The sequence below is a fragment of the Gymnoscopelus microlampas genome, assembly GCF_963454915.1.
Source record: "Gymnoscopelus microlampas genome assembly, chromosome: 6".
NCBI lineage: Eukaryota > Metazoa > Chordata > Actinopteri > Myctophiformes > Myctophidae > Gymnoscopelus > Gymnoscopelus microlampas.
The window spans coordinates 46,719,247-46,744,663 of NC_139943.1; the positions used below are offsets into that span (position 1 = coordinate 46,719,247).

The window sequence follows — 25,417 nt, forward strand, 5'->3', positions numbered from 1 at the left end:
TAACAGGCCAATGTGAAAAGGGTGCCATTTCTTCCTCGGCCTAGTGGGAATGTGCGTGTGAAATTTCACGGAAATCGCAAGCTGCGTGCATAGTTTGAGGCTTTTTGTTCAAAACGGACTAATCCTGCAAACTTTGGAAGCCAACCATAGGCAATGAGGATGGAATATGGGAAATCGGACAGATCCGTGTTGATCACATGACTATAGAGATACTGTGTACCGATTTGCATGACGTTTGGATAAAATCTGTAGGAGTAATGTAAAAAAATAGGTTTTGCACAAATCGGCCTCCTGGTGGCGCTATAACAGGCCCATGTGAAAAAATTGGGACAGAGGTTCTGAATTGGCATCCAGGGAGTGTGTGTGCACAGTTTCAGAGCGACCGGGCCAACGGTGCCGGAGATTAGCTGCTCACAGACAGAAGGACACACACACACTCCTGGCGGAGACAAAAAGAAAAAGGAATGAGGCTATGTCTGTACAGATCCTAACCTGTACACATGGGTTATGGTAGTGTAAATTGAATATTAATATGATATAATTAAAAACTAATAGAACTATGATTAAAAGCAATATGTCTTTTTGAGTTGTCAGCATAACAGAGAAGTTACTCAGTCAGCAGTCAGTAACATGGCAGTGACACCAGACATGACTGGAAGTGTCCTTTACAAGGCGGCCAGAGGTAAGAATAACTGTGACACGTGTAGGACATGCTTAGGATGCTCACTGTCAGGCTGGACACAGACAGGATGGACCTCTCCTGGTGAGTCATGCTTAGAAGATTTCCTGTGAAGACCTTTTGGATTGTATCACTTTAGAATAGTTGTTCTCACACTGAGGTCCAGCGACCCCCCAGGGGTCCTTCGGGGGGGTCCCCATCAAAATGAGGAACAGTTTAATTTCAATATTATTTCTCTGGCTCAAAGTTAGTCCAATAAGAGAATATATATACGAATAACTATTCAGAACATAGGTTTCACTCTCTCCATTGTATCATGGTCAGTATCATGTCAGTATCATGTCAGTATCATGGTCAGTATCATGTCAGTATCATGGTCAGTATCATGTCAGTATCATGTCAGTATCATGGTCAGTATCATGTCAGTATCATGGTCAGTATCATGTCAGTATCATGGTCAGTATCATGGTCAGTATCATTTCAGTATCATGGTCAGTATCATGGTCAGTATCATGTCAGTATCATGGTCAGTATCATGTCAGTATCATGGTCAGTATCATGTCAGTATCATGGTCAGTATCATGTCAGTATCATGTCAGTATCATGTCAGTATCATGGTCAGTATCATGTCAGTATCATGTCAGTATCATGTCAGTATCATGGTCAGTATCATGTCAGTATCATGGTCAGTATCATGTCAGTATCATGGTCAGTATCATGTCAGTATCATGGTCAGTATCATGTCAGTATCATGTCAGTATCATGTCAGTATCATGGTCAGTATCGTGTCAGTATCATGGTCAGTATCATGTCAGTATCATGTCAGTATCATGGTCAGTATCGTGTCAGTATCATGTCAGTTTCATGGTCAGTATCATGTCAGTATAATGGTCAGTATGATGGTCAGTATCATGTCAGTATAATGGTCAGTATCATGGTCAGTATCATGTCAGTATCATGGTCAGTATCATGTCAGTATAATGGTCAGTATGATGGTCAGTATAATGGTCAGTATGATGGTCAGTATCATGTCAGTATAATGGTCAGTATCATGTCAGTATCATGTAAGTATCAGGTCAGTATAATGGTCAGTATCATGGTCAGTGTCATGTCAGTATAATGGTCAGTATCATGTCAGTATTTCAGTATCATGGTCAGTATCATGTCACATACTTTGGTCAATTTGCTCATTGTGGAAAAACTCTCCCAAAGCTTGAAGCCACACAAGCCAAAATGCTTTGAATAGGCACTGGTTCGAAGACCAATGTATTTTAAACATGCTTATACATGCTTATACTTAAATCAAATTGCTGATAGCTGCGATTATGGGTTATAAGCAGATTATAATGCATTGTACGTATATGTTTACAATTAATCATAGAAGTAAGTGGGCTTCATAGAAAGTGTTACCGAAGTTATTCAGTTTTCAACCTTTTGCCACCTTTTCCATTTCACAGTCAAGCATAATATATAGTGCATAAGTATGTTTATTAACTAAAGTTGCCTTTGAAACAGACAAGGAAGCTAGTACGGCCACTTTTAGACACCTTACAGCATTTGAACTCACTAAACCATGAGTGTTGGCAACAGGGCAATGAGTGTAATATAGAAGGCCTCGTCATCCGTGTCGCAGATCTCTGGCCTCTTTAAAAAAAATGAGTGTCTGAAAGTTCATAACATGACTCTGGAGCGAACGTTTATTAATAACCATACAACCTGCGTTGTAATGGGACACCAGCAGAGAGATGGCCATCAGTCAAGACAACTTCCTGAATGGCATTCCTTGACACCTTAGAAGTCTGTGACGGCGGGTGAGGTCGGCCCCCATGAAAAGAAAGAACTCATCAGACATAATGTTGAGTGCGCATATGTATATATTTATTCTCTCAAGTCATTTACAGTACAAAATAGACCTCCAGGTAACAAAATAGCCACAACTATATAACCAACAACTCCATTAATAAGCAAAGCAGCAAGCGAATAAACACTGTGTGTCATAGGGCAGTGGTTCTCAACCTGTGGGTCCCCACATGATTTTGGGGGGGTCCCCAGATGACAGAGAAAAGACAATTTAATTACCTTTTTAATACCTCAAAAAGAAAGAAAAAATCACACCCTGTGTGAAGGTAGCCGCGCCTTTGATACATTTTGTCATCGATATGTGTTTATAATGTGTTTATAGCCATGTGTCACGTGAAGCTTGACCAATCACTTTGTTGACGGGTCTGACCAATCAGAGCGTTGACGGGTCTGACCAATCAGAGCGTTGACGGGTCTGACCAATCAGAGAGTTGACGGGTCTGACCAATCAGAGCGTTGACAGTGAACACGGACAAAGTCAGGTATAGAGCAGGATCCGCTCTATACCTAAAGGTATAGAGCGGCTAGCGCCGCTAAAAAAGACAGAAATAAAGAAAAGAAAAAGACCATTACTACATCAAAAGTGATGAACAAACTATACTAAAAAAACTAGTCAAACATTGGCCAAATTGTCAAATAATATAAGAAAGAGAAATAAAATAAATAAATAGCAGATCTATAAGCTCACAACGCTTCACAAAGCTATGAGCTTGTAGATCTGCTATTTTCACAATATGTATCTGTGGAGTCAAACAAAATGTAATGCCTCAACTCCTACTGTACATTCCAAGTGTTTGTCAGGGTGGGGGGTCCCCAGCTCAAATATGATTATTTTGGGGGGTCCCCAGCTCAAATATGATTATTTTGGGGGGTCCCCAGTTCAAATATGATTATTTTGGGGGGTTGCGACCTGAAAAGATTGAGAACCACTACAGTTTGATACATTGTGATACATAATGTATGATACATTTATACTCACAACTCATAAAATAAGCTTAAACGTTATCTACTGAATGAGACAATATGTGTACTACTGCAGTTGCTACAGTAGGAAGTGATCTGCCACTACAAAGTTATACATTTTACACAGTGAACAGTGGAAATAATTGCAGTCCTGTGGGCCGTTGTACCGAGTTAGTGGAATGTAAATTCAACTGCAGAAAAACATAATGGATGGAGCTTTTCTTTTTTATTAAACCTTTATTTAACCAGGTAGAGATATATCTCTTTTATGAGAGGGACCTGGCCAAGAGGAGAGAAGACATTACTTCTCTAAGCTCAGTTCAATTACAAATGCTTTCAGAAAATATCTAAATGCAGACCTTAAATATGGGAAAGGGTCTGGGAAAAAAAACAGGAGTAATATTGCTCTATGGCATGGCAACTAAGATCAAATGCAGTCTATAATATGCATGCAGTGACTACACGACCAAGTAATGCTTAGTAGATCTTGTGAATAATGCAACTATAAATAAACATTTAAATATTATTTGGCTATCAAATATACAATACTCTGTCAAAATAGAATCAACTTTTCTACAAAGCTAGTACAAATGGATTTAAGAAATATTTCTCACATGGTACAATACAATAATGTCACGTCTGACTATTTACATCAAATACAAAGGAACAAACATCATACCAAACATTAAATTAAATATTGTTCTTCTATTATGCACATCAACATGCAGTCTCCTTTCTAAGAGATCATTACCAAGTCACAAGTCATTTCACAAATGTATCTTACACAGTAACGTTTAGAGTCCCGTCGTACTTTTTTTCAATTCATTGTTGGACGACAAATGAAATCGTGTCATATTTACATAGCATGAAGTATTACTCATTCTCGGCTCTAAATATTAATCTAGGTTATACAATGCCCTCAGCATTTGATGAACCTTTGTTCCCCTCGCATTAGCTGCATCAGTGGTCAAAAGTGAGTTGGGGCCATAGCATACAGTATGCCCAACCCTGCATTATCACATTTTTGTCCACGTGAGACCAACTGTCAACAGAAAAAGAGATTGCTGACAGTCCATATTCCCACGATGCGTACCTGGAACCACAGAGACTCACCATCAACTCTAAAGATATTACTTGTGGGGGCGATATGAATGCTGTTTCTCCACTGATTTTAGAGTCGGCCACACATAACAGAGCCAGAGAGAGTGAGCAGGAGGGACAGAGCCCTGGGCTAACCACAGTAAATAAAACACACACGCTGCTAGCAAGCTTCAGGCCTTACTCATCTAGATGAGGTCACAGATAAACCATAGGGCCCAGCACGTACGTACAAAGAGCTACAGTGGGATGGACCAGCACTCGGCAGGGAGGGTACGCCTTACATACTTTCATCCACTTGAGGGGCATTTAGGAATGAATGCAGCAGGATGGAGTTGATTTGTCCATTTAGAAGTGAGCATTTCTGCAATTTGTGTATTTCAAAATGTTTTGATTTATTGCATTTAGAATTTTGGGGAAGTATTACTAAACTGAGCGACTGACTACTTTGAAACTATTCTTTTGATCAACTCTTTCAAGGGCCTATGTAAAACAATGTTTTCAGTGCATCAAACAGAATGTTTTGCAATTAATATTTGAGAAAAACCACAAAGAGACAAATAAATAAATAAAAATGGCAAAATACAAGAGCCTTAATGATACAAGACATTCAGTTTAAGAGCCTTTATCTAGTCCCATTGTCAACTAAACAACATATTTTACACAGAAGGCGAAGGGGGGGGGGGGGGGGGGGGGGGCGTACAATGACCACTGACAAATAATTAAAACGGCAATGGAAAATCTAGTGGTGGGAGATGGTTTTTGTCTTCATGTAGCTTATCTGTGCTTCTACTCAGCCAATGCAGTCACCTCTTTGTCATTATCGGACTCATCGTGTCAAAGTGAGATGACTCTCTTTGTGCGTGTACCCTCTCATTTCCCATAAAAACATTCCAAGTATTTTTTCCTCCTCCTGGCTGTAAGTTTGAGGGAATAAGGAATATATTCAGTACAGAACATTTCCTGTTCTAGTCTTTGGGACGTGGCAGGAGGAAGTGAGAACGCTGGGGCCAAAGTGGACGCCTGTCCGTCCGTGTCCGGCTGTTGCCCCACACAGTTAGCATCGGGCGAGAGCTCTCAACAAGCTAACCATCGTCAACACCACCGCAGAGGCAGCGGTGACAGACAAGATGTGGTTCCAACCTACCTCACTCCCCTGTGGAAAGAGAGACTAATTAGAATGAAGTATAGTGTTAGTAAAGGCCTGTGATTCCCAGTACTCCCAGTACTGCTATTTAAGGCATATAAGGAAGTTAATTACATTACATTCCTGGCCGGATAGGAAACCAGCTATACTAGGGGGTCTGGAGGAAGTGGGTTGGGAGCTGCTGATATAGGATACCACTATCAACCACCCTTCTATAGACATATACTGTATGTTGGAGTTGGACATTCATTAATGTCATGTTGGTTTGTACAAGACGATTTGCCAAGCTGCCTCCCCGTCCCGTGTCCATCTTCCACACATGTTATTACACAGTATTTATTTTCTTTAAATTGCACTTAATTACAAAAGCAATGTTTTTAAGACACCTGTTTAATTTATACCCAGTTCACCTGGATGAATTCTGTGCACGGTAGCAAAGCAAGAAGCCCTATACTCCACATGGTGAGTGTGTAAGACACATAGAAGACATTACTCTACGTCAGCAGAAGACGGAGATAAACTCCCACACCGTACCTTGCTTTCTGGGACGCCAGCTCCGACAACCAGCACCAAACCACTGCTACTATTATAATCATTCCTATGAAGGGGATGGAGAGAATAGGGTGCTCAGACGAATGGATGAAGCTCTGAGGAGGACAAAAAAAAACACAAACACACACAAACACAAACACAAACACAACAAGACCATGGAGATGGAAGGAATGAATGAGGGAGTGAATGGAAGGATGGAGCAACAACAACCACCATAAGTCATTATGAAACACAAAAACACATGGCAGGAACTATGGCTGTGGCATTTGAGGGTGGGGGGGGCGGGGGTGAGCGCAGCCATGGGGGGATGCATTTTGTTTTTCCTAAAAAGACAATGCAAAAGGTTTATGCCAAATTAAAATAATCAGATACCCAGTGATGTAAAGTAACTAAGTACATTTACTGTACTGTACGTTAAGCACAATCTGAAGGTTCTTTTACTTTGAGTATATACTTCTTTTTTTTTCATCTCAGAGGCAACTATTATACTTTTTACTCAATCATTTGACAGATTTATATCATTATGACAAAATAAGCCGTAACCAATTAAGTCCTGTTTTATACTTTGGCTATTTGAAAAGAGCTGATACATATTACATATCGTTGCTGTACGGCAGAAACTCAATTTTTCCGCTTGGGCATTTTTTTCCATAAATTAGTGCTATTGAAAACCCTTTACGTCTGTGTGTTCATTAAAACAAAGCGCTTCTGACAAAACCAGCTATCTCCATTGGATGAGGATCCTCAAACTTTCTGCTAAACCAAAGGGGGGTGGAGTTAGCTGGTTTTGCTGACAACAGGCTCCACCCCATTTTGACCTCCAACCTCATTGTGAGCTTTGAGGTCCATTCAGTTGTTCTTATCAATGATGAACAAAACCTCCTAACTCCACTTTTTGTTTTGTTTATGTAATTTCCTGAAAAATGAACATTTTGGAGCTGGTTTCTGCCGGACAGCCGAGATATATAGTACATAGTACATGTTCTAACCATTTTGACACATTTTGAAAACCTATGAAAAAACTTTGGACATTCTGCATAATGAGTAGTTTTACTTTTGGTACGTAAGTATATTTTGATGGCAATACTTCTGAATACAGAACATTTACTCGTAACAAAAAAGATATGTCACAGTAAAGATGTCTACACCGTTGCATTACTGCTTTTACTTCTTCCACCACTGCGGATACCATCTGAGTCAATGTGATTCATTCCTGTGTGAATTATTATGTAGCTGTGTGTGGCATCATGCTGATCAAATGAGAGCGAGCACAAGCAGCAAGCAATGTTTCCAAGCTGTGCAGAAGTGCAGTACACCCAGGGACAGTTAACCTTGACCTTCTTTTTTGGAGAAGAATGTTTCAGTGTTAAATCGTTGCTATCGGGAGGAAACCTTGTACTAGTCCAAAACCCTTACTTTTCAGGAAATGGAAAAAACAACGTGTATTCCAATGGATCCAATGTAATTATTATTTGGTCACAGGCTTTTCATTTGTTTAATATTTATAAAACACACAGGAAGACCGATTTAAACCTGCCGTCCCATTTTGGGAAGATCATTATGTCACTACAAACTCATAGCACATTCTGACTGACATGTTGTGAGCCTGTATTAGACCCTCCAGAAAAATGCGATTATGCATAATATGCGCATCGGATAGCATAATATGCGCATCGTATCGCATAATATGCGCATCGTATCGCATAATATGCGCATCGCATCGCATAATATGCGCATCGGATCGCATAATATGTGCATCGGATCGCATAATATGTGCATCGGATCGCATAATATGCGCATCGCATCGCATAATATGCGCATCGGATCACATAATATGCTCATCGCATAATATGCACTTCGCATGGCATATTTCCACATATTTCGCAACTTTTCACATATTTCATTTTTTTTTGAAACTTTTCGCATATTGCATGTTTCGCATATTGCCGCATATTTCACAACTTTCCACATATTTCGCAACTTCCCGCAATTTCACCGCATGATTTTTTTTTTTAATGAAAAAAACCCTGTATATTTCATCGCAAAATGAAGGATTTTAGCCTGCATAATCAAGAGTTTTAGCCCGCATAATCAAGGATTTTTGCCCACGTTTTTCTGGAGGGTCTAGTAGATCGGCTATTTTCACTACTTTTGCATGACACTGTCATACGGCAAACTATGAAATACAGCATTATTTTACGAAAGAACAGAAAGAGATGAAATATGGAGGTACAAGGTTACCGCCCAACAACGACGAGGTAATATTTGCTGACTTTTATCCGCAGTGATCATTTCTGCACCGACTGCTGCACGCCTGCACAGCTAAGAGGAAACATTTGTGGCAATGCATGTCACATGCATGAAAGATATGAACCAGCTGGCTTGATCAGTGTTAAAAACACACACGTGATTGTTTCTTTTATCCTAATTTTTAATTTAATTTATCTAAGATATTGTTCTGCAATGATAGCATTCATTTTAGACAGACTGCGAAGTCATGGACATTCAGAAAACATGGACAGTATTGAGGACAGGGACGGAGCAGACAATTTGACACAACGCAGAGACACTATATTTTTACTGTTACAGGGGAAAAAACGCGTAACTGCAATATTCTCTCAAAATCTATTGACGTTTTTCCTTCTCATGTCTTCAGTGACTTACGGGCTCTTGGCCCTAGAAACTCATTAATACTCACAATGGCCCTGATTCACTAAGCAATTTACGACCATATTTTGATCTTACCGGCAAGACAATTTTCTTCATGCAAAATATTGTCTTAAATGCCGGTACAGGGACGCGGGAAGTACTTTAGAGCAAGGGGTGCTGGTAAACTCGTGCGCGATTTTTTTCGGGTTTCCCGCGGATAAAGTTACTTTTTTTGTTACTTTATTTCGGTTTTAGGGTTAGGGTTAGGGTTGGATTAGGGTTATGTGATTTAATTATTTTGGGGGAGCCGCGCCCACCGGAGAAAATCTCTCACACACACACACAGACGCACGCGTTCAGCCTTTTTTTTTTTTTTTCCTCACAACGGCAGGGGGTGCTGCAGCACCCTCAGCACCCCACTTCCCGCGTCCCTGTGCCGGTAAGATCAAAATATGGTCATAAACTTAGTGAATCGGGGCCATTGTACTTTGATGAGAAATTAAGCATTTTCTTTTTATTCCTAAAAAGCTTCTTTTTTTTTTGCTGTTACGCGTCTTTTCATTAGAACAGTGTTCTAGAACCACAGCGTTCTAGTGCTGCTGAGACAGAGTGGACAAGACAAAGACAGGGTTACAGTAGCCCCAGTCTAAAAGAGAAACACAAACTGATAAGACAGGCTTAGTCTGTGCACGTACAAACATAGACTCGTACAATGACTGACTACGATATTAGATTTAGACACATAACACATCGGACTCATAGTGTGAGTTCAACAGAAATGGGATGCAGTCGGTGTGAAGTGAGGTTTGCTGTGTATTACTTGAACCAGTGAGTGCAAAGAACAAGGTTAGTAGATCAGGAATAGGTTAGAAACATTTACGTGCCCACCACAAATATGATTTTTTTTTTTGTCCATCTATTCATTTTAGTCCCATCTTTAATATCTTTGTCTTTGAGTAGCTGAAATGTGTTGAAATAAAATTTGCCTAAACACTTTTTGGGAAAACTATATCCTAAATATGTGCAAAAGCATTTGTCAATGACTCATTGTATTCATAAAGTATTTACAGCTTTAAATATCACACTTTAGGTACAGCCTGCTTCTGACACCAATATCAATCTAGTGTCTGATGTGATTTCTTAAATTGATAGTTCACCCAAAAGATTACTTTTTTTATATCGATTAGTTACCCCATAGAGACTTGAATTCATGTTTTTGTCGCATTGCTAAGCCAATAATTTGATGACCAGCGGACCGGTAGGCATGCAGCGCTTCCGGTAGGAGACACAAAGGAGACTCTTTGTGTCTCCTACCGGAACCACTGCCGGTCATCAAATTATTGGCTTAGGAATGCGACAAAAACAAAAAATATCCATAAATTCAAGTGCCCATGGGGTGACTAATGGATAGAAAAAAAGTATTTTTGGGGGTGAATTATCCCTTTAACACATTACATTCACAATCCCGTGCCTTTTTGCCCCTGTGTGTCCACTTACCCGAGTCCCCCCAGCTAGCTTCTCAAGCTCCGCCTTGCAGCGCTGTAGCTCCTCCTCCAGCTGCGCCCTCTCCCTCTGGCTGCTGTCAAACAAAACCTGCAGCTCTTGCAACTCTGTCTTCAGACCGTCACACTGTGAGACAACATGGACAAAAACATTACGCTCTGCTCCTCAGTCAAATGGTACAAGCCAGGTCAGATCCCAGGTCGATTTTCAGATACCGTTCTTTTGTTCTATAGGCACTTATAGGTATCTAATGGATGGAAGGGGTCTGCAAATCTGGCTAATGTGGACTCTGAGGTTACAGTGAGCTGAATCCATTGCGTTTAGGCAATAGGTCTGTTACAATAGGTTATCACATGAGCCAAAACCAGTGCTCCCTCCTCTATGTTTTGAGCTCAAGTGGGATGGGAACTGCTTTCATATTCATTAGTCTTCACCAGGCTAGGAGTCAGTCACATAGAATGACGCAATTTTTATTTCACTATATTTTGACCGTAAAAAAATAAACAATGTAATGTACATTTTTGATTTTATGCAAGGCTGACACAGTGGGGCATGACGGCAGCCAGTTAATGATAACACATTCCAGGCCAGCTAAGAATAACTCCGCTCATTGTGTCTTGTCAGCCAACGTTGTGTAACCCAATTATCCATATGTGTGTCAGTTTTAGGACAGCTGATTCAACACAGTTATGCATTGTTATGGTATTTGTGTTGTTTTCTGTTGTAGATTCGAAATGGACAGATTGGGGTCATATGTATATATACGGTATACAGGGGGTCCCCAGGTCACAGTGAAGTCACAATTTAAGGACTTTTAAGACCCTTTTAATACCTCAAGAAAGAAAAGCAAAAAGACCATAACTGCATCAAAAGTAATCAACAAACTATACTATAAAACTGGTCAAACATTGGCCAAATTGTCAAATAATATAGAGGCAAACATTTTGAAAATAGCCGATCTAGCTGTAGATCTGCTATTTTCACAATATGTATCTGTGGAACAAAATGCAATGCCTCAACTCCTAATTCCAAGTGCTTGTCAGGGTGGGGGGTCTCCAGTTCAAATATGATTATTTTGGGGGGTCGCAGCCTGAAAAGGTGGAGGAGAACCACTGCACTAAGAAATGTACACCAACAAGCTACAGAGATGAACTCTGCACAAGCAAAGAGCGTGAGCACATAGTCATCAACTACAAGGGCAAATTCTGTACTTGTAGCTTTAAGACTAATTTAACAGCCACAAAAGTGACGCAAGTGACCGTCACATGACTGGTCCTTGCACGTGATTACAAGTTCTAATGTATTTGGAGTCGCAACAAAGTATTGGTCGATCATGGCTCAGCTTAGAACGATGGGTTGAAACAATGACATGTAATCTACATATGCACAGATGCAAGATGAATTGATGGTCATGTGGGTTCATGGACCTGGATATGTCATCTTTAGATTATCTTGAAGCCCTTGGTGCTGCTTCACTTCACACCACGTTAAAGACAGGAAACGTGGTTAAATGTCTGTCCCTCCCTTTCTTATGACACCCTGGCCAGCGCTCCAAACGTCCTAGACTTTTCTCCCTCCTGGCTCCCAAGATGTGGAATGACCTCCCCACCTCAGTCACGACTGCAGGCGCAGTCTGAATGAAAACTCGCCTCTTCAGAATCTATCTCACCGACTGCGGATGCAGTCTGAAAACTCATCTGTACCTAGCACTCCTCAACTACTTGATTAGGCGTGCTGCTATGTGTTACCTGCACCAGCTGTCTGAGACACCTAGACACCAAGTTCATTTCTCTTCGTCTAATAGCTCTTTTCGACTACAAAGAATGAAGTGAACTGTGCTGTGAAACATATACTCAGGAGGCGCTACCAACCCTGAGTTCTGGGAAACAACTCAGAACAACTCTAAAATAGCTAAACTATCTTTTTTTAAACTGTTTTTTTCATGGTGTACCTCCCCCTTCAGGGTTGTTCTGGACGGTTATCATAGAAATGTAAACAGAAAACCATCACAGAACTTGACAAGGTTCTGGAAAGTTGCAGGTTCTGGGAGATGTGCTCAGCCACCTGTACTATACCTCATTGCTTCTCAAAGTACCAGGGGTACTTGAGGGGGTTCCAGGGGGTCCCCAGCTAAATGATAGATAGGAACCAAATGGACCCTTATGGGTCTGTAACTCTGAGAGTGTACAAATGGAACTATGGACTACTGATGACTACTAATGGACTAACGGGTCCATTTGGTTCCATTTGTACACTCTCAGAGTTAAATTAACATTGATTTACTTTTACAATATGAATTGGGGTCCCAGAGATAGAAATGCCATTAAATGGGGGTCCGTAGCCTAATGCATGTCAAACTGGGGGTCCTTGAAATTAAAAAGTTTGAGAAGCACTGCTATACCTCTCTCTGGACCTGTGAAGCTTTCTCCTCAGCCTGTTTGAGCTGGTCTCTCAGGGAGACAATCTCCCCGAAGCCTCCGTTCCAGCTGGTGGGGGTGGCGGGCTTCCCGTCGAAGGAGATGTTCTTCTGGATCGAAGCGTCGACCAGACGGCAGTTGGTGCTCCTCTCTGATTGGGCCATGGTCATGTAGCTCTCTGTCATGGCGTCCTCCGGCCCGGTCCCGATTTCCTTCTCCTCTGTGCCGTCCGCAGGGTCCTCCTCTTTCAGGGAGAGGTAGACGCTGTTGTCGGAACTGTATAGCAAAGATAAAAGTGAAATACTGGCCAATGGTGTTATGTTGTTTCATGATGAAAATACAATAGGCGAGCCGGGCAATTTCCTCTACCCTCCCTTTCCAGCTGTGCTGATAATTGCCAAGAAGCCCTGTTAGCCATGCTATATCAAAAGTTCAATATGCAAATGATTGTGGTAGCGAGGGAGCTAATTAACGAGCTCGCTCTCATTTTTTATGATCCTATATGAAAATACATTTTTTCATTTTATTCATTTTTTACTTCAAACGTATGCTTTAGTAAAAGTTGTATCAAGGCCATTACACCATAGAACAGCAGTTCCTTAACTCTGGTCCTGGGGAGCCAAGCCTCTGCAGCTTTTCTATTCTTCCAACTAGTTAATTGGTTTTCATAACTTCAGTCCCAGGGACCCAAGCAACTGCTATAGTTTTCCATTCCACCAGATAGTTCATTACATTCACATGGTATTCCAGGCCTAACATAGTCTATGATAATACAGCTACAATAAAAAACAAACCTGCAGTATAGTCCGGATTCCCAGGACAGGAGTTTAGAACCACTGCTGCAGAGGGCACGCTTTACTGTCACTGCAGATATTTTGGCAATGGCAGCAGTACCCAGCAGTGGTGGAAGAAGTATTCAGTTATTTTACTTAAGTAAAAGTAGGAATATCATAATATAAAAATACTCTGTTACAAGTAAAAGGCCTGTGTTCAAAATGTTACTTGAGTAAAAGTACAAAAGTATGTAGTGGAGTAAAAGTACCGTATTTGCCTCTGAGATGTAGTGGAGTAGAAGTAAAAGTACTGAAAATTGGAAATAGTCAATTAAAGTACAAATACCTCAAAATTTTACTCAAGTACAGTACTTAAGTAAATGTACTTAGTTACTTTACACCACTGATAGTTTGGCAATGGCAGCAGTACCCGGCAGGTCCTGGCTTGAACCTAGCTGCACCCACCATATCACTAACAATCATAAAGAACGACCTAATAAGCCTCCTTCCCTCAATGACTTGTCATCACTCATGCAGTTTCATGGGGTCACCTCAACTATTCAACAGCTGCAATTTAACCGCTTAAGCCCAATATACTTTGCCCTATGATGAATAGTAAAAATAGCCAATCTACAAGCTCACAATGGGATGCATTGTTATTGTGAGCTTTTTTTTTATTTTTTTTTATGGGCTTTTAATGCCCTTATTTGACAGGACAGTAGGCTGACATACAGCAAAGGTCCTCGAGATCGGGAGTCGAACCCGCGACACGCTGTCAAGCTGGATTACCGGCGTACGTGGTATGCGCCTGGACCGCTAGGCCAGCGGGCGCCCCATGTTTGTTTGTTTTTTTGCCCGCAATAGCGACTCCAGGGTTAATGTGGTCAAATGGGTGATAATGTGTAAGGCCGTACAATCTCCAGGCTTTCCTGCAGAGTGTGTGTGTATGTGTGTGTGTGTGTGTGTGTGTGTGGTGGGGGGGCGGGGTTAATTCCCGACCATCTGACCAAAGTAAAGCTCCGCTGGTGAGTGGTGACTGAGCAGCCATTTGCCATCTCACCCTGTCCTCTGTCTGTGCAGCAGCTGCAGCCTCTCCGAGAAACGTCTGTTGTCCTCCTTCAGCGCCTGGCACTCGTCCCTCAGAGCACGGCAGTCTTCCTTCAGCATGTCCACGTCACCTGAGACCACAGTAACAGCTCTTTAGTGCACATAATACCAGTGGTGGAAAAAGTACTCAAATGTTTTACTTAAGTATTAAGTAAAAGTATCAATACTGCAATGTAGACGTACTCTGCTACAAGTAAAAGTCCAGAATTCAAAATTTACTTGAGTAAAAGTACAAAAGTATTGGTATCAAAATGTGCTTAAAGTACCAAAAGTAAAGAACTAAAATATTTGAAAATAGCAGATCTACAAGCTCACAACGCGTCGCGATGCTACGCGTTGTGAGCTTGTAGATCGGCTATTTTGAAATAGCCTAGGTATAAAATAAGCTATATCTGCAACGTAACTAGGAAATAAAGTTTTCAAATAATTGTAGTGGAGTGAAAGTACAACATTGTACTTACGTACAGTAGCTACTTGAGTAAATGTACTTAGATACTTCACACCACTGCCTGAGACCACAGTACAGCTCTTTAGTGCACATAATACCATACTAGCTACTACTGCTAGCTACTGTACTACTAGATACTATTAGATACAAACTAGCACATCAGCTGCACAGTATTATGACACAAATGTATTTTACAGGTGTTTCAAAATGTATTAATTTACCGTTTCACAAATATTGTGTAATACTTTGACTACCTAAAATATATTTTCTCTAGGAGTGCCCAAAATATATTTCCTGGGCATTTTTCTTTATTTTGAAACGTGTTTTTTGTCACCTGGAATTTTCCAGTCTATTCCAGCATGTATAGCATAATCCTGATGAAGCAAGGATAAACCACGATGAACCAGTCTGGAATACATTTTGGACACATAATACAGTACATGGTCAATTTTGAATCCACGAAGGAACTGATGAAAATGCTGCCGTTGAGGTGAAACGACGTTTTTTCCACCGTCCATGACCTGTGACTTTTGCTGCACAGATGCAGTCGGTCCCCGCAGTGTGCTTCTTCCCTCTCCATTTCCTTCAGTCACACCTCAGGGTTAAGCTCAGAGCGCTGCAGTGATGTCATGTGCTGGAAGTGTGCGTCTGACGCGCTGCAGTGGCTGCCTTGCCTCGCCCCCCCTCTCTGTCTAACGCTGAGTGTGACTTCACTTTACTGGTATCTTAACAGCATGCACACGCGCGCACACAAACACACACGCACACGCGCGAGCGGGCGCACACAGACAAACGCATGCTAACACAGACAAAATGCATACACACGCATGCAGACATGCAAATGCATACATACATATACATATATATGGGGGTCTTTCCACCCTTTATTAAACCCCAAGTCTGATTGATGTGCTTGACTGTGGATAGGCTCTATTCACAGCAGCCATATTATGAAGACATTCACAGGTGTTACCAATGATACTAATGAAGGCTCTGTTCCATTTAGTGTAGCACAGTGGTTTCCACGACCCCCATAACTCTGAGAGTGTACAAATGGAACCAAATGGACCCTTACGGGTCCATTTGGTTCCATTTGTACACTCTCAGAGTTACACACCCGTAAAGGGCCATTTAGGAGTGTTCAGTACAGGTGTGTATGTGGTGTCTCACCCTCTCTCCTCTCCACCTCCCTGCGTTGGCTCTTCATGCTGATCTCCGCCCTCAGGGTGGTGATCTCCAGCTCGTACTCCTGCGTCTCCTCTGTGAGGCGCTGCAGCTGTGCCCTCAGGCGGCACAGCTCCTCCTGCAGGGAGGCGATATCGTTCTCCCGCTCGCCCGCCGCCTCGTCGGCCGCCTGTTGCATGAGCTCCACCTCCTCCTGGGCGACGCGCAGCTCCTCCTGGGCCTCGGCCAGCTCGTTCTCCTTCTCCTCCTCCAGACACCCCATCTCTGTCTGCGCGGTACGCAGCTGGGCTGCAAGGAGGAGAGGAGAGGAGAGGAGACAAATGAAGGATTTTTGGGTGGATGACAGTGTGTGTGTGTGTGTGTGTGTGTGTGTGTGTGTGTGTGTGTGTGTGTGTGTGTGTGTGTGTGTGTGTGTGTGTGTGTGCGTGCGTGCGTGCGTGCGTGCGTGCGTGCGTGCGTGCGTGCGTGCGTGCGTGCGTGCGTGCGTGCGTGCGTGCGTGCGTGCGTGCGTGCGTGCGTGCGCGCGCGTGCGCGTGTGCGTGTGTGCATGTGCATGTGTGTGTGCGTACATGTGTTACATGTGTGCAATCTGGGAAAGCATCTGCAAAATGTCTTCTAAATCCCAACAGTTTTCTGAAAACCGTATGTTGTTGCTATTTCAGTGGTTCTCAAACTTTTTCATGTCAAGGACCCCAAATATTATATGTATTTGGCCGCGGACCCCCCCATCTGAAAATATTTTGCTCCAGGGACCCCCAGAGGCAAAGATTTGAGTCAAAATTGCTTCCTTTAAAAATATATACATATTCACTTATTATAATATATAAGATTTTTCAAAAATAGAAGATCTACAAGCTCATAGCGCTATGAGCTTGTAGATCTGCTATTTTTGAATAGCCAAAAGTATAGAATAATGGTTATTATAGCTCAAATCTTAAAATGACACAGATGCGTTCCCGGTCTCAATGGCTTCATTGATGGATGCAGTGTGATCAGACATAAGCAATGCACGAGGAGCTGATGATGTAACTGACTGTAACCAATGTGCTGCCATTCTGATTCAGATCACAAAGCATAACATTTGAGAAGAAACGTTCCCACGGCTCAAAATAAAAAAAGCCAACCAAGAAAAGCTAAAAATAAATCATCAAACATCAAGCATCAAGGCGCGAGAACAAGAAGAAGAGCTCAGACATCTTTTCAGAAGATCTCAGGCATCATTTATTGGCCGAAACACAAATATAGCCTCGTTATATCGACCCAGAACGTCACGGCATTAATCTATTAAGATCTATGGATAGCAAGCAGTACCTCAGGATCAATCGTATTGGCAACACATCGTCACGATGGTACACAAAGACAAATGAGTGCTTTCACACAGATACTTATGCAACGTTTATACTCTTGAGGCCTCTGAAAGGTTGGCTCTTCATTACAAAATAAATGGCACAATCCAAATCCATAATTGTGCCGTGAAAGATGAGCAGGATGCTTATTATTGCCCGTTACTTGTGCAACGTTTGCAGTTAATGACTGAAACTTTGCCTTGATGCAGATCATTGACATAAAAAAGTGTCACGGGTAGAAAACGTCAATTCAATTCTTCTGCTTTGTGTCTATTGAGGGCATAGCAGTTGACACACTGTACAATAATTATCCCCTGCTGGCTCAGGATCGACATTCCGCTAGTGTCTTCCTTCTTTGTCTTATACCTCCACACAGTAATAAGTCCTCAGTGTTAACAGCTCTCCTACAATCTTAACCCACTTAACCCATTCAATCCTGGAACGCATCTACAAATGTCTTCTAAATCCTAAAAGGTTTCTGAAAAACGTATGTTAACTTTTTCATGTCAAGGAACCCCAAAATTATATGTATTTGGCCGCGGACCCCCATCTCAAAGTATTTAGATCCAGGGAACATTTAGTTACAAATGTTCGCTTAAAAAAACAATTTGCACAAATGTTCACGTTTTTAAAAAAAGAAGCAGATCTACAAGCTCATAGCAGATCTGCTATTTTTGAATAGCCAAAGTCAAATCTAAAATGACACAGATGCGTTCCCGAATTGAATGGGTTACTTTGTAAAACAACATATAGCAAATATAGCTGTTACATGCTGATGTGACATGTTGTGAGCTTGTAGATCCACTAATTTTTAATATAAATAATACAAATATTAAAAAATAAACCTTTTGAAACATTTTTAAATGCTCCGAAAATGTGCCCAAACAAGGATGCCAGTGTTAATGTGGTTAACCACTAACACCCCACTTCAGTTGACTGGGGTCCACCAGGGATCTATCCTTGGCCCCCTCATTTTCTCCCTCTACACCAAATCTCTTTGTTGCTATTTTTCGCTGAATATTTGACCCATAATAAAGATGCTATAGGGATCATGTGGTTAATTAGAGAAAACAAGAGCAATGGATACTAGTCATGAAGAACAATTCTGTCTCTATTGTCTCTTTGCCTTTCAGAGCTGACATAAAGTATCTGTTCATGGCCATTTGATGTCTGGTGCATTTCATGTCTGGGGAAAACATATTAAATAGATGTTTATTTAATTTAATTGTTTTAACCAGAGAGAAAGAACGGGAGCTTGTTCGAACCGCTTCATACTTTCACCTGTACGTAAGTACACCTACATACACCAGGGAAACAAAAGAACATTGAAAGGAAAAAGTTTACCTTGTAGATTTAGGATCTGGTGTGTAAAAGCCTCTGCCTGGTGAGCACTAGCCAGCCGTTCATCTTCCAACAAACCTGTCAAGAGGAGAGGAGAGGACTGTCAGCTCAGGTGACCAGTAGAAAGATTACACTTATAGTTAATTAAACACTGAGATTTTATGAATTCTCTATGCTGATGTATATGCAAGCAAAGACTTTCAGGCAATCGAGTTAGGGTTAGGCTGGTATGGATTTTCTTTGTCACGGCACTGTTTTTAAAGTGTGGTTCAGAATTCAGAGTTTACCGCAATATATGTGAACTGAATCTGAGGACTTCCAGTTCAAGATTCAAGATTACTTTATTTGTCTTTTTTTTTCTTCTTCTGCGAGCAGCATCAGAAAAAAGACAGAAAGAAATCATAAAAGAATAAATAAGGTTTCCAAATGAAGCCAAATTAAAGTAATAAGAACACTTATTCACTGGTACAGATTCTTTGGCGCCATTGTTTATCTACCGGTCAGCGGTGTCAAACACCAGCTTGCTAGCATTGCACTCATGTCACCGGTAGCATCAACTGAGGCAAAGTCCAGCACGTAATGACCTCATACCGAAACGGTAATGTGACTGCATGGCAGCTGGCGTTAATAATCATCTGTACAGGACAACGGGTGACCACGGGTATATTGGGACATTGTGGCTTTGGGGGTCTTTCCTCACACACATTATGAGTCAGCCTATGAATATGTTTCCCCCCCACCCCCCCAACACACACACACACACACACACACACACACACACACACACACACACACACACACACACACACACACACACACACACACACACACACACACACACACACACACACACACACACACACACACACACACACACACACACACACACACACACCACAAAATAAAATAGCCTCGACAGCTGAGCATTCCCGGTGGGAGTAACCCACACCTCCTCCCAGCAGTGATGTCACAGTGCACTCTGTCTGGAAGCTTCCTTGAGGCTAGGGTGAGTGAACGCGTCTGAGGAATGCCTGCCTGAAGCCCTGCCAGACAAACAACTGACCTCACCGCGCCATGCGGAGCACTGTGACACCCACCCCACCCCACCCCTTCCAACCACCCACCCACCCTCACGGACGCGAGCACGCACGCCGAGTGCGCTATGTCCCCATGTTTCAGAATCTTACTCAACACTAGTGTGCCTAAATATCTAAGCGGCACATCATCGTCGTATCATTTCTAAGACGTGACGCGATCCTTAATAGCTGTGGCGAAAGAACCCTGTCAGTGGTCGCACGTAAACATTTACACTACAAGATGCTGTACTGGATTAGGATTCAAATGTCTGTGTCCACACAGTGCAGAGTGATGCATTGCAGATGAAAAGTAGAGAGAGAGAAGGATGGACAGACAGACAGACGGATGAGATGAATTATCTCAGATAGATAGATAGATAGATAGATAGATAGATAGATAGATAGATAGATAGATAGATAGATAGATAGATAGATAGATAGATAGATAGATAGATAGATAGATAGATAGATAGATAGATAGATAGATAGATAGAGACAGACAGACAGACAGACAGACAGACAGACAGACAGACAGACAGACAGACAGACAGACAGACACAATTAGATGTTTAAAAACAAAACAAAAAAAGTATTTCTTCATATCAAAAATCAACAACAAATAAATAATAAAGAAATAAACAGATTAATAAACACTAACATCTCTTGGGTTAAATAGAGGAATGCTGTCTTATAACAATAGTACACTTTTAGAGCCAGTTAAGTTACTATAAAGGCTAACTTGGTTGTGTGACAAAGTACTTTTACTTTTGGTACTTTAAGTATATTTTGATACCAATACTTTTGTACTTTTACTCAAGTAAATTTTGAATTCCGGACTCTTTCACTTGTAACGGCGTATACTTCTGCATTGCAGCATTGATACTTTTACTTAAGTAAAACATTTGAGTACTGTCAGTGTCCCTCTCTCTCACCCTGCAGCTCGTGGAAGCTCTCCTGGTGCTTGTTGGACCTCTCCCGGGCCTCGTCCAGCTCCAGGAAGAGATGCAGCACCTGCGACCTCAACTCCTCCAGCTCCTGCTCCTCCGTCAGAGGAAGATCCTCCTCCTCCTCCTGTTCCTTCTTCTCCTCCTCCTCCCTCAGCTTCCTCTCCTCCCCTCCTTCCTCCTGGTCCATCTGCTCCTTCTCGTTGTCCTCCTCCAGGACGCCGCGCTCCTTGGCGCTCGTGATCTCGTTGTCCATGGCGGGGGTCGTGGGGCTGCACTCGGCTTTCAGATCGCACTGGTCATCTGTCAGGGAGAGAGAGGTAGAGGAGAAGGTCGAGGAGTGAGAGATCGTAAAGAGATATGCCAGAGGAATAGAGACGGAGAGACACAGAGAGAGAGAGAGAGAGAGAGAGGGAGAGAGAGACAGGAGGAGAGACGTTCAGGTGTCAGAGCAGAGGCCTGTAAGTGTCAGTGGGAGCCTGCTGCTGCATCAGATCGTTTTCATCGAAGGGCCAACAGCACCATCTTGTGATTCCAATTTCACAGAATCTATTGTACAGACAAATCAGACTGCATGCCGCTCATGCCGAGGTCTTTTTTTAGATGCTAATTTGAAGGTGCAGCATGACTGACACCCCCCCCCGCCCCCCCACACCACCACCACCGGAAATATGAGATCAGAGCTGACGTTTTGACAAGAAATTGCCCCCAAGGACACAATTCTTGGAGAAGAATAAAACAATGTGTGTCGAAATGTGTCAAAACTGGCGACTGTGCGAAACATTGACGTTAGACGGGACAGAATTGAACAAAGGCCCCATGACGATGTTGTCGAGGGCAATTTTTCAATACATGGCTCGGATTTCTTCCACTCTTTTCCTTCTACAAGGAACAGCACATGGATTTGAATTCATGTCCAGTAGGTGGAGTGAGAAGCTTAGTTCCATGAAGGCTAGAGACAGAGAGAGAGAGAGAGAGAGAGAGAGAGAGAGAGAGAGAGAGAGTGAGAGAGAGAGAGTGAATGAGAAAAATTAAAGAGGAGGGAGTTGGGTCAGAATGATGACTCACCCCTCAGCAATGCACCCCGAAGTCCACAACAACACAAACTACCATTCACACTGAGCAAAAATGTGACTCTCATTTAATTACAACAGCTGGTCTGTTGCGCACTGGAGCTGTGTGCGTACCCTGGATTATTTCAACAACACAGTAAAGCAAGCTTAGCGCTCCATTAGTAAGCAGTGAGATGGGAGCAAATCCACAGTTAATAGGAAGTCGCTTCGGCATTTATCGTTTTAGACTTACTAGCAAAAACAAAACAAAAAGGTCACATGCTAAAGCCAGTGGCTAAGTGGAGACTGGTGGCAGTCACATCACAAGAAATGCTGCTGTCACTGCAACATGTGAACACACACACAAACACGCACGCGCACGCGCACACACACACACACACACACACACACACACACACACACACACACACACACACACACACACACACACACACACACACACACACACACACACACACACACACACACACACACACACACACACACACACACACACACACACACAGAGAGTGCCAGCAAATCTTTTCACAGTCCCTCACTGGCCCACAGTAGGGTCAAATCCATCTCAGAGATAAATGGTTATGTGGCATGAGTCATTCACATGGGAGCTATCTCCAAGTGCCCTGCCACTGCTATTTGCCCCGAGAATGAGAAATAGATTAATGTTTACTGACCAAGCAGCAGGGAGAGAGAGAGAGATGTGACAAAGGAGAGGAAAGAGACAATAAAGAAATACACTAACTCAAAGGCTGCTTGATTTAGAATGATTATTCCGGCCTGGTTGACTCAGACTATGAGCGTGGCTGGATGCTTTGATGTGCGAGCAGAATCGCTTCTTTGTCTTAGGCGAGAGTTAACCTTTTACTGTAACAATGGGAGCGTGGGACACAGATTATACATTTTCGTCGCGCTGCATTCATACGACATCAATGGAGGGCATGCGGCCTTCCTCTCTGTCTGCTTAATGATGTTAATTTGTACAATGTTGCCCCGGAGAGCCCGACGAGAGGTTTTCATGAGCGCTGGGCGAATGTCTCATTAAAGTTTGATACTGGTGTAATGAGCTAGTCATAAATGAGAGAGCCGGAAGGATTGGAGAGAGTTGGAGTTGGCAGTTGCAGTGTGCAGCCACAGGCAGCAATAGGCTATCAGGAGAGCATGGGCCCTGAACATTAACTCCCCCGCCCCCCCCCCCCCCCCTACTTCTCTACCTAGCTCAGAGTGAAATTACCCGGGTGGTTGAGATCATACGCGTAGCTCATTCAGTTTCATGTTATGCAGTAACTACATGGAAAAAAATCACTGAAAAAAATGGTTTAAAGGTGATTCAACTGGTCAAGCCAAATTAGATATCGGCATATAAGTGATATTACACTAATTGTTTATCTGTTCTTGAGGTAATTGTTTATCCCCCAAAAATCACAAAGGCTATAATTTGACCTTTGGGATACACAAATAAGTCAGTGTATCCAAAAAAACGTAGTTACTGCACTTTGGCTTTGTAGGGCAGAAGTTTGCACACTGTTCCACCAAAAGAAAGCAAAACCCCGGGCTATGACATAAGAACGCGCTGTACTGCAACAAAGGACTGTGTGCCATAAAGGCATCACTTAGCCCATTAAAACCAGGAAAGCATCTGTGTCATTGTAGATGTTAGCGTTGGCTATTCAAAAAAATAGCAGATATACAAGCTCACAGCTGCGAGCATGTACATCTGCTATTTTTGTAAAAAAAACAAAAAACGATTTAGAAGGCATTTGTAGAATCATGCCTCGGGTCTTGATGGGTTAAAAGCGTGGGTTACATCATCTCATCATGTTGACTGCTATGCGCATTCTGGCTGCAGCACCTGAGATGACGCTGCTGCAGGCTGCAGGCTTGGCACTGCGCCTGCGTCACACTGGGATTGCATTGGACACGGTAGAAAACGGACCTCGTTGAGCAGGGACTGAGTCGGCTCAGGGGACCGCTATCTAAGCGCCGCACATTCCTTTGTAATCGCGTCGAAGAAGTGAAACATATCCGAGTTGCCAGTATAGTAACTCGTGTTCCGCTTAAAGAAGAGACAACAAACAGACCACAGTTTGTCTGTGCTGGGGCTGACTGAAAATCTAATTTAGACATTAGCGCGGTGACATTGGCTCTTTGTTTCCTGTCTTAAACGATCGAGCGCTCTCTGAAATGCATTTTTTTAAAGATGTAAACTAAAGCAATGAGACTTTCAGCAGATGAGCGCAAGAGTGTTAGGGAAAGCACTGCTTCTTTGAAGTTCCCATTCAAAGGCCTTCTACCCTCAAGAGATTCATTTCACAGTTCTGTGTGCAGCATACTTATAAAGCTATAGCAGAGTTACAAGATAGTAGTCAAAATATATTTTAAAACCTTGGTGGAAGAAAGAAATCTTGCCATTAACCTAGCCGCGACTATGCAGCCCCATTTCAAAAATGTGGACTGCAACATTGTAGCTTACATTAGCCTGCACTGCAGTACACAACCTATTTCCTAATATAAATATTTTACAGATGCTAAATAATGTAACATTTTCCAAGTATACGAATACACTCATGGCATTTTGTCATTGAATTCCTGAAATGTTTGTTGGCATGTTGCCAACTGGCTGCAGGGTAATAGCCTATGCTATCTCATGTTATCTCTGGTAACATCTGGAGCCAAACAGACTTTAAAGAGAACTGGAAATCAACCGTAACCAGAAAGAGCCGGAAGCTGTCCTCAGATCCAAGTGAGCACCGGGGTTGACAACACAGACTTTAACAGGCAGGTGCCAGCGGTGGTGAGGATGATGTGTGTGCGTGTGTGTGCGCGCGCGCGTGCGTGCGCGCGTGCGTGCGTGCGTGCGTGCGTGTGTGTGTGTTTGTGCATGTGTGTGCGTGCATGTGCGTGTGCGTGTGCGTGAATGTGCGCATGCGTGTGCGTGTACATTTACTCAAGTACTGTACTTAAGTACAATTTTTATACCTAGGCTATTTGAAAATAGCCGATCTACGAGCTTGTAGATCTGCCATTTTCAAACATTTTAGTAAATTTACTTTTGGTACTTTCAGTACATTTTGATACCAATACTCTTGTACTTTTACTCAAGTAAATTCTTTATTCCGGACTTTTACTTATTGATACGTTTACTTAAGTAAAACATTTGAGTACTTTTTCCACCACTGGTGTGTATGAATGTTTGAGACACAGAAAAGAGAAAAACTGTGCAGTGTGCAGCATCCACATAATCTTGCTTCCATACGCG

General features: G+C 42.4%; 1 protein-coding gene across 5 annotated transcripts in view; it reads right to left on the reverse strand.

Moving 5' to 3' along the window:
- Positions 1-2,541: 2,541 nt before the first annotated feature.
- LOC311046789 (uncharacterized protein) overlaps positions 2,542-25,417 on the reverse strand; it is a 28,531-nt gene continuing 5,655 nt past the window's right edge. For 4 of the 5 annotated variants that reach the window (XM_084059348.1, XM_084059349.1, XM_084059347.1 and 1 more), the window contains 8 exons: positions 21,077-21,391; positions 19,072-19,146; positions 16,367-16,669; positions 14,702-14,819; positions 12,853-13,144; positions 10,446-10,577; positions 6,282-6,394; positions 2,542-5,756 (listed from right to left, as the gene is read on the reverse strand). In XM_084059348.1, the coding sequence (XP_083915474.1) occupies positions 5,744-5,756; positions 6,282-6,394; positions 10,446-10,577; positions 12,853-13,144; positions 14,702-14,819; positions 16,367-16,669; positions 19,072-19,146; positions 21,077-21,344 (1,314 nt within the window). In that variant the 5' untranslated portion in view covers positions 21,345-21,391 and the 3' untranslated portion in view covers positions 2,542-5,743. The remainder of the gene's footprint in view (positions 5,757-6,281; positions 6,395-10,445; positions 10,578-12,852; positions 13,145-14,701; positions 14,820-16,366; positions 16,670-19,071; positions 19,147-21,076; positions 21,392-25,417) is intronic. The other variant, XR_014600927.1, reaches the window with a different exon arrangement.